Source organism: Hypanus sabinus, chromosome 8 (assembly GCF_030144855.1).
Source record: "Hypanus sabinus isolate sHypSab1 chromosome 8, sHypSab1.hap1, whole genome shotgun sequence".
NCBI classification, from domain to species: domain Eukaryota; kingdom Metazoa; phylum Chordata; class Chondrichthyes; order Myliobatiformes; family Dasyatidae; genus Hypanus; species Hypanus sabinus.
In genome coordinates, this window is record NC_082713.1 from 161511679 (window position 1) to 161533311 (window position 21633).

General features: G+C 41.0%; 1 protein-coding gene across 1 annotated transcript in view; it reads left to right on the forward strand.

Moving 5' to 3' along the window:
• The first annotated feature begins 510 nt into the window (after window positions 1-510).
• tmtc2a (transmembrane O-mannosyltransferase targeting cadherins 2a) overlaps window positions 511-21633 on the forward strand; it is a 209712-nt gene continuing 188589 nt past the window's right edge. The window contains exon 1 of the mRNA XM_059978410.1: window positions 511-795. Coding sequence (XP_059834393.1) covers window positions 713-795 — 83 coding nt within the window. The 5' untranslated portion in view covers window positions 511-712. The remainder of the gene's footprint in view (window positions 796-21633) is intronic.

Below are 21633 nucleotides of genomic sequence, written 5' to 3' on the forward strand. Positions count from 1 at the left end.
CACATGACAATAAACTGGAATTGACCTCTTTCCTTTGAACTCAGTCCACGACTGCTGACCCCGGCTCTGAACAGGGGAGAACTTTCCCCCTTAACCTTGACACATCATTCGACGCTTCCTCAAACCTCTCCTCTTTCGGTGTAAGTACCCTGCGGAATCCCCTGCAAAGCACCGTAAGACGCCAAGGCGTTATTTAAATGCAGGTTCGCGTTGGCCGACAAGAGAGAAGGAGCTTCCACCCCCCCACCACCCGCCGCACATGCGGAAAATGTCGCGCCGCTTGCAGGTGTACGGTGCCAAGTGACAGCTGTCGGGAGAAAGAACAGCAACTGAGCTGGCCCCGAATGACCGTGCAACTGACAGACCCCAGGGGCGGGGAGACGGAGGGTGGGGGGGGGGGGGGGTGTGCCCGTACGCATGCGCACTGCCGCCGGCCGGAACCCACACGCGGCTCCGCGCTTACACATACACTCAGTTACTGTTTGCAGCCCTTATGCGTGCATGCGTGCGTGTGTACATATATAAGCGGATTCCCAAATGTAGGCGACCGACTGCACATCGTGTGCGCGTCCCAGGGCGACCGGCAGCACCTTGCAGTGCGCTAACGGGTTAGAGACTCAAAAAAAAAACATAAAGCAAACAAAACCAGCCCGAGGATGCGGATCCATCCCAGCGAGGTGAAACCAGGAATCGATACGATATTGTAGTAGACATGATTTCTGAATTTGTGAGCAGCGCGGTTGCTATTGCCCTGTACCTGAACACACTGAGCGCTGATTTCTGTTACGATGATAGGTAGGTATTGTTCTTTCTGCACACTTCCTGATCGGTCACTTGGTCACATAATGTTATTATGCGAATCGTATTGACGAAGCAATGGACGCGATGTCCTCTCCTCCCCTCTGAGGATAGGAAGTGAGACCCTGTTTCTGATTTAAACTCTCAGTTGTGTCACCGCCGTTTGCAGATGCCGGTTTAGCGGTGCTGTGAATCCTGTCAAGCAGTTGGGGAAAGCAACTTCCGTGTCACTCGATTTAGAGAAATGTGCTTTATAAAAGCGTTGGATGCAAGCGAAATCGCCTCAAAATGTCCCAACCTTTCTGGCAATATTTTGAATTGTTTAATAATTGACACAGCTTCGTGTTCAGCAACCTTATTTGAGTATCTATTTTTTAACATTGCATGCCACCTCAGATCGCGAGGTTGTGAAGATGTCAGCTGTTGTCTGAGAAACTAGGAAAGCCTGCTGTACAATCTAACAGTTTTGCTGGTGTTCCATTGGCGGGTACTGCAGTGTTGTGAAGCTCGGCATTGTTGCAAATTGATTAAAAGCGTTCCCGCTATTGTGAATCTTGAGTTTAATTCAGTTTCCGGTGACATAATCTGATTACCATTTAGTGGCTGCATAATTGGAATAAATAGAACAATCACCCATGGATAAACTTCACTGTCTGGGGGTTTCACGCTCCATTTAAATTAAACCGTCCCGGCACTTTAGCGTGATCCCCGGTCGGTTTTGGTAAGAGGGCTCCCCGATTATTCCGAGGCATTAAGGCTGTGGCTGCAAGATCCGAATCGTTATCTTAAAAACTGATAATCAGTGTTGCAGACAATTCCTGCTCCCTCTCGGGTTTCAGAGGGCCCGCCGGAGAGAGGGAGAAAGATTATTTGGTTGGAAGCTGACAAAAGTGAATCTATTGGCAACAGCGAGCGGTGGAGACTGCTTCTTAGTGAACGCCGTTAGCTTTATTTACACTGAGATGCCAAGAGGAAGGTTTCAGCCTTTAAAATGCTTATCAGCGGGTTTCATTGAAAGCACGCAGATTTTGACAGGTTCATTTTGTAGCGTTGAATTATAAAGCGATTCCTTTTACACCGAGAAAGAACCATTGTCCAATTGTGCGGTGTTTTTTTCTCTCAGTGGGGAGTGAGGCTTCCTGAGTAATTGGAGATAGGTTGACAGTAACTGGATTTATCTGTTAGTTCATCGTTAGACACTTGGGAAAAAGTAATTTCGGGACATTACAGAGTGAAACGAGCTGGATCCGCGATTGGTGCATGCAAAGTGCTGAATAGAGAGAAAAAAACATTTCAGTAAAGTCCTGTTTTGCCCCGTCCTTGGCAAAGTACAAGCACGTGAACATCCAGTCGGCCGTACCGGATAACCCCACATATTGCTCCCAAATATTTCACACAATGAAGCATCTTCTCGGCTAATCGAAACGTAAAACGTGGGATAAAAGTAATACACTGTGAGAATAGCTGGCTCCCTGCCAACTTCTAAGCATTTTGGAGACAGAGGTTCAGAAATATGGGCCTCGAAATTACCCAGTGGGATACTAATATATCAGCGGAACGTTCATCTGAAATCCCTGCTATTTTAGTGGAGGCGTTAACGCATTGAGAATAAGTTACAATAAATTAACCAGTTCTAAAACAAACGAGTTAACAACTCCACTAAAATAACAGATTTCAAAGGAATAGTTAGGACGTTGTTAGCCAGTATCCCATGGAGTTATCTCAAGGACCGTAGCCTTTGCTGTCAGTACCTCCTGCTGAATATTACTTTCAATTAAATCACCAAAGAGAGATCCGAGAGATCTGGTCTAAACGTTGAACTATTTCCCCTTTTTTTTTGTTTCAGATGGAGATGACAGGCAGATTAGAAAAGTTGTTTCTTTTGATGGGAGAGTTTGGTTTAGATCACCTTGGGTGATACCTAGTGTTCAGTCTTTGAGTGGTATGCTCATTAAAGCCAACCAGAATTACCCGATTGCCAGTATGGGAAACCATACCAGAATTGCTCGTGGTTCGGTGCCAAGCAGAAAACACGGAACGATACTAGAACAGGCAACCCCCAACGATTTACAACACAATAGTGGAAATTGCCGTGAGCTATCAACAATTAGCAGAGTGGTCTCACGCGCAAACGTCAATAATCAAATTTAAATCCGTCGCCACAGGCGGCTGCGGAGGCCAAGACTTTAAGGCAGAGGTTGATAGATCAGGGCATACGGGAAGAAGACAGGAGATTGGGGCTGAGAGGGAAATGGATCAGCCATGATGAAATGGTGGAATAGACTGGTTGGGCCAAATAGCCCAATTCTGCTCCTATATCTTAGGGTTTTAAATAAATTTGAACATATAAACAGACTCAATAATTATCAGAACAGGTACAGCAGGAAAGACCACTTAACCACACACACAAGAGAAAATCTGCAAATGCTGGAAATCCAAGCAATGCACACACAAAATACTGGAGGAACTCAGCAGGCCAGGCAGTGGAAAAGAGTACAGTCCATATTTCCTGCCGGATGCTAAATGGTAAAATTTCTATATTTTCCATGTACTTTGACCGTAATAAGTCAAAGTATTGAGTACAGGAGATGGAATGTTATGTTAAAGTTGCATAAATTGCGTTGCTGGGCCTAATTTGGAGTATTGTGTGTAGTTTTGGTCACCTACCTGCAGGAAAGATGTAAATAAGGTTGAAAAAGTACAGAGAAAATGTACAAGGATGTTGCCAGTTCTGATGGAACTGAGTTATATGGATTTTATTCCTTGGAATTATAAGATTTAGGGGAGATTTGAAAGAGGTATACAAATGGTGAGGGATACAGATAGGGTAAATGCAAACAGGCCTTTTCCACTGAGGTTGCTTGGGACTGCATTTAGAGGTCACAGGTTAATGGTGAAAGGTGAAAACTTTAAGAGGAACATGAGGGGAATTTTTTTTTCCCAGAGGGTCATGCGAGTGTGGAATGAGTTGCCAGCATAAGTGGTACATGCAAGCTCAATTTCAGCATTGAAGAGAAGTTTGGATAGGTAGATGGATCGGAGGGCTGTGGTCCCAGTGCAGGTCTATGGGAGTAGGCAGCTTAAATGGCTCGGCATGGACTGGATGGGCTGAAGGGCCTATTTCTGTGTTGTACTTTTCCTTGACTCTATGTAACCGGCAGGGTAGGAATTTCTTCCCTGCATCCCACTCATTCTCCCTCTTCCCAGGATATTCCCACTTGTGATCATTTGAAAGCGGAATACTGTCCCAAAGCTGACCTAACAGTTGGTTGTGTGGGTATGCAGCACGCTGTGCTAGTAGCATGTCGTTTGATTGTCATTGACACACAGCTCAGAGATTGTTTAGGGGAGACTAAAAGCTACTTGATCTTTTCGTTGTGGTAGCGTTTACAGGATATTACTGTTTTCCTTCTAACGTGAACTGGTGCAAGAGATAAATTACTATGTGATTTATGTAATGGTGCAACAATTTCAGTGTTATTGGTTAAATGTTATTCCAAATTATTATCTCTGAGGTCTCCTAATGCTTATTAAGACAGTTGGAATTTGAAACAATTAGTCATTGTCCGCGTACCACAGAAGTGTGTTCATTAAAAAAAAATCTATACAGCACTCTTAGTTAGCCCTGGGTTCATAGTTCAGACTTTAAAGAAATCGCATTGTTATAATAATTTTAGAACAACATCTTGACCAAAGAAGCAGAACCAAAAACGACAGCCAAGAATAATGAATGTGCAATGGAGGAAGTGCAAAAGTTTAATATCAAACAGTCAAGGCATTGTTACCACAGAGAAGGAGGCTGTTCAGCCCACTGAGTCCATTCCAGGACCCTGTAGTCAAATCCAGGCGGGCCACTCTCTGCCCTCTCCTTACAGCCCTATAAATTACTTGCCCTCAGGTGTTCTAAAATTCCATTTTCAAAGTCCTGCTTGACTTTATTTTCCCTGTTACAGGCAAGGAATTCTAAACTGCAGCTATTCTCTGCATTAACAATGACTTTTCCTCGCTTCACCTCTGTTTGTTTTGCTCATCTCTTTGACTTGCTGCCCCCTGGGCCATCGGCTAATGGGAACAGCTTTCCTCTATTTGCATACAGCTGCTTTTCATAAATAGCAATAAGTAAAATGCCCAGGTCATCTGTTTTGGATGTAGATTGAAGGATAAAAGTTGTCCAGAACAACGGGAGATGTCCACATTCTTTTTCAAACGATGTACCATTATACTTTGCAATAAAAATAGAACACGCTATAAATTCTCAGCAGGTCAGGCAGCGTCTGTGGAAAGGGAACAAAAGAGTTTTCTTTTCAGTCCATTTTCCTTTCATGCTTAATGGATGAAGTTATAGATTAGAAATATTAAGATTCAAAGAGAAAGAGAAGGGAAGGAGAAAGAACAAGTTGCCGATAGATGAAAAAAGAAGACAGCTTGGACAATTACTGTCACTGTCCTGCATCTTAGAACTTATTTTATCTCAAACTTCTTTCAGTTCTGAAAAGTCATCCATCTAACACAGCACCCTGGATTTTCTGGAGGAATGTAGCAATTCTACACAGGAATGCCAGTACATCTCTACATAGTGATCAGGAAGTGTGGGCTCCCACACTCATGTGTCTATGATGATGGATGAGACAGAACTCTTGAGCTGCTATCACAGCTAATATTCCTTAATAGAGACTAGTGGCAGAGAGCAAAATTCCAGCAATTTTCCTGCAGCTTATTGAACCAGCACCAGGAAAGATTATTTATTTCAATACAAGGGGCTGGTAATTTACAATTTCTAATGACATGGCGACATTTATAAAGAGTGCAACAAAACCCATGTGTCATTTTTTATTCACTTTTGAATGTTGTGAGAGAGCAGGTTTAGTGACTAAATTTGAAATATTTGCGGATGGCACTATCTTTTTTCCCAAGGTTGAAGTTATGCTGGTATGGAGAAGAACTGATGTGAGCTGGCCGTGTTTGTCTGCTTGTGAATTGCAAACCTGACTACTGAGACTTTCACTGCTGTTAAAACATTGATGTGTATCAGGAACCTTTAGCATCAATAAAGAAGTGATGGTGCGTTGGCATTGATAAATTGCCCAGGCTTTATTCCCATTACAATGTAATCTGAAACCCTCAGTTTTATTTTCTTGATAAATATCCAGCATCTTCTTTGCTGTGGTTCTCTCACTCTGTGCATTGAACATGCAAGTCTTGTTGAGCAAATTTATGCATTGCATCTATAAAGTAAAAGATGGTTATTTGTTCACTGAATGGAATTGTTTTGTACTGATAGCTACATCCTCACTTAAAGAATGGCTCAGACTTTGAATATATTGCTGCTTAAAATTGTAGGGTTTTCAATCGTTAAATGCTATCTTTCAAAAACAGTAACTCCTGTAACTCCTCTTGTACAAGATATAAAATTACAGAATTATATACCTATTTTTTGTTCATATTCAAAAGTATCTTTGGCATCTGAATTCAGACTTAGTTGGATGTTGCAGTCTGTGCAGATTGGGAGCATTAAAGGTAAATTCAGTCCTTAAGATGTAACTATTTGAAGTCTAAAATTAGGTATCTTGAATAATCTTTTAATTATGATTTTAGTAACAAAAGATCTTATTTCCCTCCCCAATATTTTAACTATTCAAAAATTTCCTTTGAAAATGATTATATGAGCATATTTAGAAAATAAATTTTAAAAATAAATGTAGTACAGTATACAGATGAGCTTTTTCCACTACCTTGACTCTCAATGCAAAAATATAATTAAAGATAAAAATTATCAGCAGTAATAGGATGAACTTCTAATTATGAAATTTCCATTTCCAATTAATATTCATGAAGCTAATCAGGCTGGTCAAGCTTTTAAATTACAACACATAATAGCTCAACTTGTGCAGTTCTATGAAGGTGAGCATATTGATCGGTGTCAAGAAAGTGACAGCAACTTCAGGATATTGTGGTTTATGTAGTTTAAGGTGGAAATCCAGATGTTACCAGTTTGTTATTTGGACCTGTACACACGCTCTGCAGACTTTCCAGCTGCAGTAATCAAAGAAAATGGTTGAACTAACGAGACGTAAAGGTACTTCTGAACAGTTTTGATGTAAAATATCCTAAATTTTTCATTGTAGCGCAAGATCTGAGAAATATTTTTAATTCCATATGAGTCCATGTTATTGCTTAGCAAGTTTTAATAATTGTAATAAATTTGGATTAAAGTTTCTTCACTTCAGTATGGATTATTATAGTAATCCTGCTTTTAGAGAAAAGAAAAGTTTATTGATGACATTTCAGACCATAAGCTTCAGGAGCACAATTAGGCCATTCAGTCCATTGAGTCCGTATCGCCATTTGATCATGGTTGATGCAGTAACCCTTCCAACACCATTCTGCTGCCATCTCCTTATAACCTTTGACATCATTACGAAACAAGAACTTATCAACTTTCACTTTAAATATTCCCAATGACTTGGGTATATTTTCGCCACAGCTGTCTGTGGCAATGAATTCCACAGATTCACCACCCTCTGACTAAAGAAATTCCTCCCCACCTCTATTGTATAAGGATGTCAGAGGCTGTGGCCTCTGATCCAAGACTCTCCCACTATTGAAACCATCTTCTCAACATTCATTCAATCTAGGCCGTTCAATATTCAATAGGTTTCAATCAGGTCCCCCTGCATTTTTCTAAACACCAGCGAATACAGGCCCAGAGCCATCAAATGCACCTCATACATTAACCCTTTCATCTTCAGGAGCATTCTCGTGAACCTCATCTGGACCATCTCCAATGCCAGCACATCCTTCTTAGATAAGCGGCCACAACTGCTTATTATACTGTAAATGCAGTCTGACCAATGCCTTAGCATTACATCACTGTTTTTGTCTTATAGTCCTCTCAAAGTTAATGATAACATTGCATTTGCATTTGCTACGGACTCAACCTCAAGTTAAGCTTGAGGGAACCCTGCAGTAGGACTCCTGAGTCCCTTTGTGACTATCATTTCTGAATTTGCTCCCTGTTTTGAAAATAGTTCTGCACCTTTTATTCCTTCTACCAAAGTACATGACTATACACTTCCCTACACTATATTCCATTTGCCTATTCTCTGCCCATTCACCCAATTTGTCTAAGTCCTTCTGCAGACTCTCTGCTTCCTTAATGCTACCTGTCCCTCCATTTATGTTTTTACTGTCTGGAAACATAGCCACAAAGCTTTCAATTTCCATCTTCCAGATCAGAGTTTCTGTCTTACTTTCTCTCAATTAATAAAAAATTTCTTCAATATGATATCATGACTGCTGGATGCCGAGGATCCTTTGAAATTATGTCAGAAAACAACAACTATTAGGAGAGAGTACGAAACAATGGATTTCAAGATCTTTTACTGAGGTCCGCGGTGAATGCCTTTGCTTTGCCTATGACCACAAAATCCTGGGCATTGAATGGTAGGATGCTGATTTTATGACTGCAGGCTGGAGTGCAGCCCTTTGATCAGGCCGAACTTACATCAGTGTCAATGGAATTCATAAACTGAGACGTTCAGAGGAAGTCTAAGAATGACCAATATAGTTTCTATTGTTAGGTTTTAATTCAACATTGAATAGCAGATTGAAGAGTAGATTTCTGAATTCCAATACCGAACAGGTCATCTCACCAAAACCACCAAGGTAATGTTAATTTGCAAGGATGATTCATTCATTATGTGCTGTGTTATATGACCTGGACGATCATGGTCTTTCCATGATCATGATTGTTCTTGACAAATTTTCTTCAGAAGTGGTATGCCATTTCCTTCTTTTGGGCAAGACGGGTGACCTGAGCCATTATCAATACTGTTTAGAGATTGCCTGCCTGGTGACAGAGGTCGCATAGCCAGGACTTGAGACATGCACCGGCTGCTCACACGACCATCCACCCACCACCTGCTCCCAAAGCCTCACGTGACCCTGATCAGGGGAGGCGAAGCAGGTGCCACACCTTGCCCAAGGCTGACCTGCAGGCTAGCGTAGGGAAGGGGTGCCTTATAGCTCCATTGGTAGACGTATCTCCACCTCACCACCCTGAGTATATTTAAAGGTTATTCACCATGCTGTTTGAAAATCTGCATTTATTGGCATTGTAATTGAATCAGTTAAGGGTAAAATGGTTGGGAAATTATAATGCTCTATGGGAAATTAAATTGCACTCATATGATTTTTCACTATCTGGAAACAATAGGTTTCTTGACCTTCGACATTTCATTTGGATGAAGTATTTTGGCAGTAATCTTGTTGACACAAGTAACTGTAGATGTAGGAGTCTGGAGCAACACACAAAACAATAGAGGAACTCAACAGGTCAAGTTTGGAGAGAAATGGACAGTTGATGCCTTTGGATTCTCTCTCTCTATCTTGACTCTACTCCAGCACACCGGTGATATAATGGCATCCATACTGGACTTTGAGGCAAGTGGTCCTGAGTTCGAATCTGGCCTACACCTTGCATGCTTTCCATCTGTGCTGGTTTCAATGTCAAGCTAGCAACCTGGCCTCATAAAAAACAGACAAAAATGCTAAAGAAATGGCAAGGTTGCCACCAGATAAGCCACAAGGCATGAAAAGGAACAGAACTTCATCTGAACAGTCCTGATGAAGGATCGCAGATTGAAACGTTGATTGTACCCTTTTCCATAGATGCTGCCTGGCCTGCTGAGTTCTTGCAGCATTTTGTGTGTCTTGCTTGGACTTGCAGCATTTGAAGAATTTCTGTTGTTTTTGGCTGGAACATTAACTGTCCATTTCCCTTCTTAGATGCGGCCAGACCTGCCAGTGCTTCGTGTATTGGCAGTGATCTTGTTTAGAGTCAATAATTTTATACCACCTATCCAAATGAGTTACCTTAATTTCCACCAGCACTCATAATGATTGCACAATATTATGCTACTTTATTGCAATTTCACTCTAAAATGATTAATGCAAATTTTCTCTTATTTAATACAAATAGCCACCAAAGGAAGTCCATCATTTTCTTCAAAAGTTATCTAGTTGATTAAAATTGAGAAATCTTGAGAGGCTGGGAATATTTTAGTACTTAGTTAGCTTCGTGCATTTGATTTCTGTTGTCTCCAGTAAGTGGCCTGTGTGTTTGAAGCAACAGTTCCATATATTATAATTTCTTGACAGTAGCTACACTCCAATGCCAAAATGTAATAGGAAAAGGTCAGGCCTGTCAAACAAGTCTTTTTTTGTCACTAAACTGGAAATTGTTTGGAATGACTTTTAAAAATAGTCGGCATGATGCCTAAAAAGTGTATGTTCTGCAATATTTTTAAATTGAACTTTTTTATGCTGTCGCTATTTGATAAAAATTAAAATTATGACATAAAAAAATCTTTTTATGAAATTATAAAGCAGCAAAGAAGAAAAACATTACTATTAATCTGGAAACACATGCATATTAAGAGTTGGTATGGCAATATCTCTGAGCAAGACTGAAACAAGACAGACCACAAGTTCTATGTGTAGTCAGAAGCATTCCTGTCAAGCTGTTTGAAGATCTAATGTTTATTTATACCAGCTGTGAGAGACTCTAGTATTAGGTATGGCTGAAAAACATAAATAAACCATAATTTGTTAAGAATAAAAATGACCTTAGCTAAAATATGTGTAATCCTTTTTTTACTTCTTTCAGCACCAGATCTTTATGTTTGGATTTGAGTAAAACTTATTTAGTTTAGGCGCATTAATGGCCGAGAATTGCCTGCCAGTGGGTCACCTTTGAGGTAAAAATGAATTTATCTTTTGCAGATCTGCTGAGGATAACCTTACTAAAGCTATCTTGGTCCTGATGATGAGGCCTTGTGTGGTGGAAGGGCTTTGTCCATGTGAAGTTGCTACTTTGGGGGTCAACGTTGCACCACCAAAGAAACAATTGAGACAAGCTTTGCCAGTTGACTAAGCACCCCCTGGCTTAGCTGGCATTCATAAACATTCAGAAACAACTAAAATTCAACCAAGTACTTTAAAAAACTGCGGGAGCAACACTGAGCTTCCAGTTCCCTGTTATTTGAACTCTCCATCCCACAGCCTCTCTGATCCACCTTCTTTTGACCTCCTGCATTGTCCCAGTTAATCCCAATGAACGCTTGAAGAGCAGAACCTCATTTCTTGTCCAGGCACACCTCAACTTTCTGGATTCAATATTGAATTAAATAATTCTGAATAACTAGATTTTTATGTATCCAGAAAGGGCCAGTTCTTTTTTAAGGTAATCCGCTAGTGTTATTCATATATTTTTTCTCTCTCTACAGATACTGATGGACCTCCTGGGCATTTCTGCTTTTGGTTTCAGGTCTCAGCAACATCTCTATCCTGCATTTCACAGCTTGAACATGTCCTTCTTCCCCCCCCCCCCCCCCCACCACCCCCGTCTCTATCATCCCTCATTAATTGATAACCAATTTCCTTCATGAACATTGGAATCATCTCAGCAACACTGCCTTCACTTTATCAAGGATGCTTCCTTTGTCCTTTCATAGAGTCATAGAGAAGTACAGCTCTTCAGCCCATCTAATCCATGCAGAAACCTGTGATCCTTTCCTTTTACGTCCCTTCTCCTATTTAAACTGGGTTTTCTTACTTTCCTCTTTCTGACTTGAAAGATTCACTGTTTCTTTCTTGACAGATGCTGCCTAGTCTGCAGAACACATCCACCAATTTCTACTTTATTTCAACTAATTGATTTTTATTTAAAAGTTATTAACATTAAAAAGTAAGCAAAGAATAAGGCAGAAAATGTCCACGAGCGCTTAACAACATTTACTTAAATTTAAAATGTAACTTGTTAAAAGCTTAGGTTATCTCCTGCAGCCACTCGTCTTCATGTCAGTGATCCAGCTGGTACAGGTTTAGTGCCTAAAGGCTAGGGAGTTGTGCTCCATTACCTTACTCCACAAGGAGTGTAAAGTCAGAACATAGCAAGTAAAAGGATGACAAAGAGTAGCCAGCAGGTTTGTCACTTCTGTGTTAAAATGGACTTATGCAGGAGTTCAGGACTTGGTCTCATTTACACATAGGTAAATATAGTTCACCTAGTTTCCTGTAGTATCTATATTTACCTTGTTTCAGTACAGCTTTACACAAAGACTGTAGTAAGTCCTTTTCCCTAATAATCAAGCCCGTGGGTTCATGGAGAATTCAATGTTGTTATAGAATATGCAATTCCCAAAGCTCAGATTAAATTTTCAGATTCCATATAATGAACCAATTTCTAATTAATTTATTCACTCTAAATCAATGGAACACCGCCCCAAAGCACTACTTAAAATTCTCAGTACCCATGTATCAAAAGGGAATTTGATTTTTATGGCCATTGTCAGATAGTGGCCTTGCTTGTAATTATCCTGTCAGGTTATAGAAGAAGGCAATTGGGAAGAGTCCACTGCTTCCTGGCTGTTGTTATCAGACCTAATGATTTTAGCTGATGTTCCTATGTACAATGTCTGGCTTCTGAAATAGAACTGAATTGCAATTACCTTTAAAACATGTGGAATAGAATCAGGCCAAATGGAACAGCATGTGTACATTCCATGTGGCTGTAAAAGGTATCAGCTCAAATTCTATCCTGAAATTGGTTATAGTACTCAGTCCACTGGTGAGAACAATATCTCACCTCACCTTTAATTTTAATAAGATACAATTTATATGTCTGCTAAATCTTTTGGAAAATCTTTGATTCAGTGCTATACTAGTGATCGTGAAATAAAATCAGAGCACGTGGTACCGGAGGTAATGTATTGGAGTTGGAGATCGTATGTTGGTGTGGATTGCAGATTCATTTGTGGACAGAAGACAGAGACGAGGAATAACAGTGCTTTTGGATTCTGAGACTGTACTGCAGGGATTGGTTCTGAGGTCCCAGTTGTTCACAATCTATTATTAGTGATTTGGGTGAAGAGACAAAGATGAATAGATTGCAGTTTACTGTTGATGCAAAGGTATCTGGCTGGGTGGGTAACAAGGAGGGGCTTCATGTGGGTATGGACGGGTTAAATGAAATGGCTAGGAAACAGCAGATGGAATATAATGTGGGGAAAGATGTGAGGTAGAGCAAGTATAAAAGCAGAGCATTTCTTAATTACTGAAAGACTGAAGGCTCTTTGTGTTTAGGAGACCTGCACGACCTTGCATAAAAGAACATTGAAAACCAGTCTGTCAGTAGTAAACAAATAGAATGTTGGTCTTTTAACCAGGAGGATTTGAATAGAAGAGCAGAGATGTCTTCGTAAGATTAAACAGGGCTCAGAGAGACTGCTTTTGGAATATTATGCACGGGTCTGATTGCCCTTTCTAAGGAAGGATCTATTTGTAATAGGAGCACGGTGAATGTTCACCAGCTGACTCCTGGAATGGTGGGTTTGTCAAAAAAGGATAGATTTAGCAAGTTTGTGTTTAGAAAAATGAGCAGTGACCTCATTGAAATATATAACATTTTTATGGGGCTTGATGGGGCAGGTGTAGAGTTGATGCTCCCCCTTGCTGAGTGTTTTGAGCAAGGGTCTCTCAAGGGTCTCTGCAGCCTAAAGATAATGAACAACACAGAGCTAGATTCAACTGAACTGAACTGAGCGGGTTCAATGATTCGACATTTGCTCGTTTATATTCTGTGCTTTTAGCTCTTTTTTTGCTGTTTGCACATTAGTTCTTTTGTGCGTTGGGGGTTTGATGTTTTTCTTTGAACAGGTTCCATGTCTTTCTTTCACACAAAATACTCTGCAGATGCTGGGGTCAAAGCAACACACACAACACGCTGGAGGAACTCAGCAGGTCGGGCAGCATCCGTGGAAACGAGCAGTCAATGTTTCGGGCCGAGACCGTCAGGACTGAAGAGGGAGGGGACAGGGGCCCTATAAAGAAGGTGGGGGGAGGGTGGGAAGGAGAGGGCTGGTGGGTGCCAGGTGAAAAACCAATCAGAGGAAATATCAAGGGGTGGGGGAGGGGAAGCACGGAGAGGATAGGCAGGAAAGGTGAAGAAACAATGTAAGGGGAGAGCACTATGGGTAGTAGAAGGAGGTGAAACCATGAGGGAGGGGATAGGCAGTTAGAGGAGGAGGCAGAGGGAAACTGGGATGGGGAAGCAAAGGGGAGGGAATTACTGGAAGTTGGAGGAGCAACACCCCATATACCGTCTGGGTAGTCTCCAGCCTCTTGGCATGAACACTGAATTGTCCAACTTCCTGACGAAGGGCCTCGGTCCGAAACATCGACTGCATTTCTTCCTCTAGATGCTGTCTGGCCTGCTGCGTTCCACCTGCATTTTGTCTGTGTTGCTTGAATTTCCAGCATCTGCAGATTTCCTCGTGTTTGCATCTTTACCCTTACTGGTTTTTCACCTGGTACCTACCAGCCTTCTCCTAACCACCCTCCCCTCACCTGCCCCCTCCCTCTTCAGTCCTGACGAAGGCTCTCGGCCCGAAACGTTGGCTGTTCATTTCCACGGATGACGCTTTTCTTTCCACGTTTGGTGGCTGTCTGTGGGAAGATGAATCTCAGGGTTGTATCCTGCATACTTACTTTGTTAATAAGTATACTTCCAATCTTTGAATCGACTGACCAGCCATTTCGGACAGAGGTGAGAAGAAATTTCTTCACTTGGAGCAATGTAAATCATTGGAATTCTCCACCCCCCACCACCCCCACCGCCAAGAAGGCCGTGAAGGCTCACTTGTTGGGTATATTCAATAACGTGGTTGGTGGACTTCTTGATAATAAGAGAATCATCTGATACAGGATTAGTACAAAAAAGTGGTGCTGAATTAGAAGATGCGTGGCGTCCAAGTTTAAGTTGGTACTGAACCGGGACTCAGGCTCTTGGGCTATATTTCTCATTGTGACTGAATTATGCTGATATCTTATATGGGCTTGCCGTTTTATATGTGCCTTTTGTGCCGGCCAGTGATGTAGTGGTTTCAGCACCAGACTTCAAGGTGAATGATCTGACCAGCTCCTTGCGAGCTTTCCATCCGTGCTGGGTTGAGTGTCAAGCTAGCAACTTGGCCTTGTAAAAAGCAGTCAAATGCTGTGGAAACAGAAAAAAAGCTGCCCAATCCAGGAAATTATAGGCCGGCAAGTTTGTCGTCGGTAGTATGTAAATTATTGGAAGGAGTACTAAAGAGATAGGATCTACAAGTATTTAGATAGACAGGGACTTATTAGGGAGAGTCAACATGGCTTTGTGCGTGGTAGGTCATGTTTAACAAATCTATTTGAGCTTTTCGAGGAGATTACCAGGAAAGTGGATGAAGGGAAGACGGTGGATGTTGTATACACGGACTTCAGTAAGGCCTTTGACAAGGTCCCGCATGGGAGGTTAGTTAGGAAGATTCAGTCACTAGGTATACATGGTGAGGTAGTAAATGGGGTTAGACATTGGCTCAATGGGAGAAGCCAGAGAGTGGTAGTGGAGGATTGCTTCTCTGAATGGAGGCCTGTGACTTGTGGTGTGCCACAGGGATCAGTGCTGGATCCATTGTTATTTGTCATCTATATCAATGATCTGGATGATAATGTGGTAAATTGGATCAGCAAATTTGCTGATGATACAAAGATTGGAGGTGTAGTGGACAATGAGGAAGGTTTTCAAAGTTTGCAGAGGGATTTGGACCAGCTGGAAAAATGGGCTGAAAAATGGCAGATGAAGTTTAATACAGACAAGTGTGAGGTATTGCAGTCTGGAAGGAAAAACCAAGGTAGAACGTACAAGGTAAATGGTAGGGCACTGAGGAGTGCAGTATAACAGAGGGATCTGGGAATACAGATACATAATTCCCTGAGAGTGGTTTCACAGGTAGATAGGGTAGTAAAGAGAGCTTTTGGTACATTAGCCTTTACAAATCAAAGCATTGAGTGTAAGAGTTGGAATGTTATGGTTAGGTTGTATAAGACATTGGTGGGGCCAAATTTGGAGTATTGTGTGCAGTTTTGGTCACCAAATTACAGGAAGAATATTAATAAGGTTGAAAGAGTGCAGAGAAGGTTTACAAGGATGTTGCCGGGACTTGAGAAACTGAGTTACAGACAAAGGTTGAATAGGTTAGGACTTTATTCCCTGGAGTGTAGAAGACTGAGGGGAGATTTGATAGAGGTGTATAAAATTATGATGGATATAGATAGAGTGAATGCAAGCAGGCTTTTTCCACTGAGGCTAGGGGAGAAAAAAAAACAGAGGACATGGGTTAAGGGTGAAGGGGGAAAAGTTTAAAGGGGCTTCTTCACACAGAGAGTGGTGGGATTGTGGAATGAGCTGCCAGATGAAGTGGTAAATGCGGGCTCACTTTTAACTTTTAAGAAAAACTTGGACAGGTACATGGATGAGAGGTGTATGGAGGGATATGGTGCAGGTGCAGGGCAGAGGGACTAGGCCAGGGGTGGGCAAACTTTTTGACTTGTGGGCCACAAAGGGTTCTAAAATTTGACAGGGGGGCCGGACCAGGAGCAGATGGACGGAGTGTTTTGGTAATACACCTCATAAGAGAAAATAAAATATCATGGGATATGTAGAAAACATGTGCTTTAATTTCAATTGAAAATGAACAAATGCATTACAACAAAATATCTGTCTTTGATGTCCCATGGTATTTAGCTACTTATTGAAATGACTTTTAAAACACTGAAAATTAAATGAATAAAATATAGCTTTTTTAATAGTAACAGTTATTATTTTAAAGCACTGAAAATTCTGTTATCCTTCAAGATATTATCATCATCACTCTCCTCCTGACTGTCTTTATTTCAAAAACGGTAGGAGATGCAGGTCTACTTGTCCTGCTCCTTCTTATTCAATTGTCCCCTGTGCCAAAACTCAACAACGACCAGCACAAAGACAGAACAGTGACAGCACGCCAGTATGCGGAGCGCGTTATTTGATCTGGAGCGCATTTTTTATTTTGAGAATGTACGTGCACCTGCACACTACTCATGTCCATCACTTAACAGAAATGACATGTAACATGTAAGGCTTATTAAAAAAATATTTTCAAATGCATTTTTTACATAACACAACGAAGAAACTTATTTTTAATTTCAGTGGGAACAGTGTTGTTGGTCTCCCTTTTTAGCCAGCGCATCAAAGTCTGGATTTAGTTTTGTTGTGGCGATTCTCAGGATGGATCTGAGATGTTGGTCAGTTAACTTGGATCTGTGGCTGGCTTTGTTGGTGTTCATGATGCTGAACGCCTGTTCACACAAATAGGTCGAGCCGAATGAAGAGTAAAGCGGAAATGTGGAGTAATACGCTGCACCTCAACAAAGGTCAATGTATATAGAGTGCGTCATCTATTGGGAAAACGCCAGAATTGCATGGAAAAAACGTTAACAAGGTTTACTAATATAATTTCATCAAGTTCTGCGGGCCGGATTAAAAAGCTTAACAGGCCGCATATGGCCCGTGGGCCGTAGATTGCCCATGCCTGGACTAGGCAGAAAAATGGTCTGGCACAGCCAAGAAGGGCCAAAAGGCCTGTTTCTGTGCTGTAATGTTCTATGGTTCAATGTGCCACGAGAAGGAACAACATATATGCCTTGTGCTGTGTATAACTATTGGTTCTGTGTTTTACATCTTGGGCCCAGTGTAACGCTGTTTCATTTGGCTGTATTCATGTAGGGTTGAATAACAATTAAACAAACTTAAAGATCAGATCAAATAATGGAGTAGGCACAAGAGACCAAATGGCTTAATCCTGCTTTTATTCCTTATCTGTTCTTTTATGTATTAGGTAATTCAGTTTGTGATTTATTGGTGAAAGTGAAATATAGCATTTTAGTTCTTTGATCGTGGACCAACTTGCATTCAGACAAACCTTTATTATGCAGAAGACAATGGATTTATCTGATTGTCTGATCTTTGAGGTGAGGAATGCCAATGCTGTATGAAGATAAAATAATCTAATACCAGTTGAATGCAAAAAAGATTCCTTTCTATCTCACTGTAAAAGTGCAATTGAACTCAATTTGCAAAGAATTCTACTGCGTAGATTCACTATTTTCTCCTATTGTTCATTCTTGTAGGCTCTCATTCTGAGGAACTAATTAAATTACATTACATCCACTAGGAGTCCAGAGCTCTGTTTGAAGAAGTGTGGGGAATTCTCCACAGTGAACTGACCAGATTTCACTCATCAACTTGCACATAAAGATTTTCAGCTCACGTTTGTGCTGCAGACATGTGCTAAATTGCCAGCTGAATTCCTTATGTTATAACAATTTAAATATTTTTAAATTATTCCATAAATTAATGGAGTAATCCATGACGAATGCTATGGAATCCATTAAGGTTATAGCAGGGATTGTTTATAGTTTTTTTAAGGGAACCCATCACAAATTATGATCTGAGATGAAGTAAGATACTGAATTGAATTAATATCAACACTTTGGTCAGTAATCATAAAGGGAAGGCACATGGACTCGAATGGAACACATCATATGACTTTGTTCCACATACTGTAGTTTTTCATTCTATTTTGACCTGTCTCAGTATATTCTTGAAAACAAGGAACAATATTTACTGTAAGGAACTTAATCATCCAATGATATTATGCTATCTCCAAAGCAATGCACGCAAAATGCTGGAGAAGCTCAGCAGGTCCGGCAGCATCTACGGACATGAATAGATCGTCAACATTTCAGTCCGAGACCCTTCTTCAGGGCTGAGAAGGAAAGGGGAAGATACCAGAATTAAAAGGTAGGGGAGGGGAAGGAGGCTAGTTGGAAGGTGTTAGGTGAAGCTAGATGGGTGGGAAAGGTCACGGGCTGGAGAAGAAAGAACCTGATAGGAGAGGAGGGTGGACCATAGGAGAAAGGGAAGTAGGAGTAGACCCAGGGGGAAGGGATAGGCGAGAAGAACTAAAAGGGCAGACTGAAGTTCTTTACTGGAAGGAGAAATCGATTTATCGATTTTGATGCCATCAGGTTGGAAGTTATCAAGACAGAATATATTCCAGCACTTTATATTCCATCCGGATACTCTCCAACCTGATAGCCTCTTTTCTCTCCCCCCCACCCCCCCCCCATCTGGCATCCTCCCCCTTCTTAGTCCTGAAGAAGGGTCTCAGCCTGAACTGTCGACTATCTAATCGTTTCCATAGATGCTGCCTGACCTTCTGAGTCCCTCCAGCATTTTTGTATGTGCTGCTTTGGATTTCCAGCATCAGCAGACTTTCTCGAGTCGAGGTTACGCTGTCGCGATTTTTAATGTGAGACGTTCATCACGCTTAAAACCTGGAGTGCAGGACCATACCGTACTGGCGGAGATTGTCAAGCCACTTCTTCACAACTCTGGCAACCCAGATTAAACACTGACCGCGGGTGACGTCTGCACGGTATTTGCATATCCTCTCTGGGACTGAGTGAATCTCTCCCAGGAGCTCCAGTTTCCACCCACATCCCGTTAGGTTAATTGGCCACTGTGAGTGGGAGAACATGAATGGTGCTATCAGGAATGTGGGGAGAATTTAGAATTAAAGGGATTAGTCTAAATACAGGTTCCCCAAACTGGAGCCCATGGACCTCTAGGTTAATGGTGGGGGTCCATGGCATAAAAATAGCTGGGAATCCCTAATGTAAATGGTTCTTGATGGCTGGCATAAACTTGGTGGGTCAAATGTCTGTTTCTGAGCTAGATGACAATGGAAGTTTAATTTTTTTCTCTCTTGTAATGTATTTAATTCGATATTTTGTCTGCTCTGAGCAATTAATAAGCAAATCACTTACAAAATGCCATAACGATCAGCTGATAAATTCAGATTAAAAATATTAATACATTTTATTTGCTTATTCATCTATCTATTTATTTAATGATTGATTGATTGAGGCAGAGCAAGGAATTGGCCATTCTAGCTCTTTGAGCCTCACCACCCAGTAATCCCCCGATTTAACCTAACCACAGGACAATTTGCAATGAACTATTAACTTACCAACTGATATGTCTTTGAACTGTGGGAGGAAACTGGAGCACTGGGCAGAAACACTCGCGGTCATGGAAAACGTACAAACGCCTTACATTCAACGACGGGAAATGAACGATGTCACCTGTACTATAATGCGTCGTGCTAGCCACTACGCTACCATGTCACCCCGTTTTAGATGAGCATTAAAAGGAAACAAAAAGGCAAGATTCCACTTTGTTATAAATTGTATGTGTATCTTCAATATAATTTGATTCTTTCTAAAACAGATGCTTGGGAAAGGGAAGGACAGATGGCCTGTTTGTGGTGTGTTCTATCAGTTATCTGACAAATAAGAAAGCTGAAATAAGCCAGACTTATTTGCCAGCCATTCCCCTGTTCAACGGAGAAACACATATCTCTAACTGGTAATAGTCCAGACATTTGCACAGACTGGAAAGTCGTAAAGATAAAAGTCATATGTTTCCATTCTGTTCTGCACAATACGATTGTGGTTACTTGATTATTTTCTTGAACCAGATTGTCGAATTGGATCAGTAATTTCATGTGGCCCATCACGATAAATTCATGTAAACACTAAAGGCAGAGCCAAAACAAAGCTACATGTGTAATTAACAAACAATCACTAATTTAGCACATTACATGAGAACGTAATGAAGCATGGAAAATATACATACAGTAAATTTTGGACTGCAAACCCTGTTCCTGATATTTATGCAACTGCATTTCAGCTCTGTTATTTTTGACTGGAGGATCCTTTCAGTGGCCTGGGCTATACACATGTATATTCTGAGCTGTTGTATTTTACTGATATTCTATACGTGCTTGTGTCTTGTATGTGCAAGCACTGGGTCTCAAGCCGCGCTATTGCCTGGGGGGAGTTTGGGTGTGGGGGGCATCAGGGGCAGTGTGGCGTGGCATCCTGGCTGGTTCTAGTGCTGCCGCCTAGCGTTTGCTTGGCAGGGGATGGGCTGTATTGTGGTCAACTGTGGATTGATGGTGTACATGAGGTTTTGGGACTCTTTTGTTGCGTGATTGTGAAACCATTTGTGCTTGCTGTCTTGTGTGTGCTTTATGCTGTGTGTGACGGTGTCTTGTTTGGCTGTAATCACGGGTATTCATATATGATTGAATGACAATTAAATTTGAATTGAATTGAATTAATTTCATCTCTGATCTTGCCACTGTGTAGACATTTGGGAAGATTTATATTAGGCATAAATCACATTTTACATCTTGTACTGTTACCTTTAACAGCTACCTTACCTGTTGGAATAGACTAAGTGAGATTAGCTGGCAGTATTCTGAGAAGATCAATGCCTAGCGGGGAGGGGAGATTTTCCTCCCTCTGAGATTAAGATTAATTGTGATGAGAATTTATTTAGCTACAATGGATTGCATCTGTGAAATGTGGTTCCCACATTCATTGGGAATTTGTCTGCTGTGTCATCCATCTTAGAGAATATTCATTCTAGAACTGTGGGACTATGAATATGTTTAGAGTTTTTATAGGGTCTCCTGAGTATTAATCTGAAATTTAGCATAGTTTTACTAGTCACATATAAGATTGTTTATTAAAATGGCTACACGAATAAATATTGGAATAGTTCTATGTTTATAACAAGCAAACTGGGTCAAGGTTAAATAGCTTTTGACAGCTAAGGCTTTGCAACATATTACAGTTGCTTTCTTGTATGTGCATTACATATATGAAATGTACAGTTATATTTTTTTCAGTGGGAAGTGTTCACCTACATTAAGACTACATTCCCATATGGTGTCTAGACAGTAAATGCATAAAGTTCTTTGCGATATTTTTCCTGTACTTTTAGACTTGACATTATAGATGTTCTGTATTGGTTTTGGAAGCTCTGTCGAGGAAACTTTAAGAAAATGATCA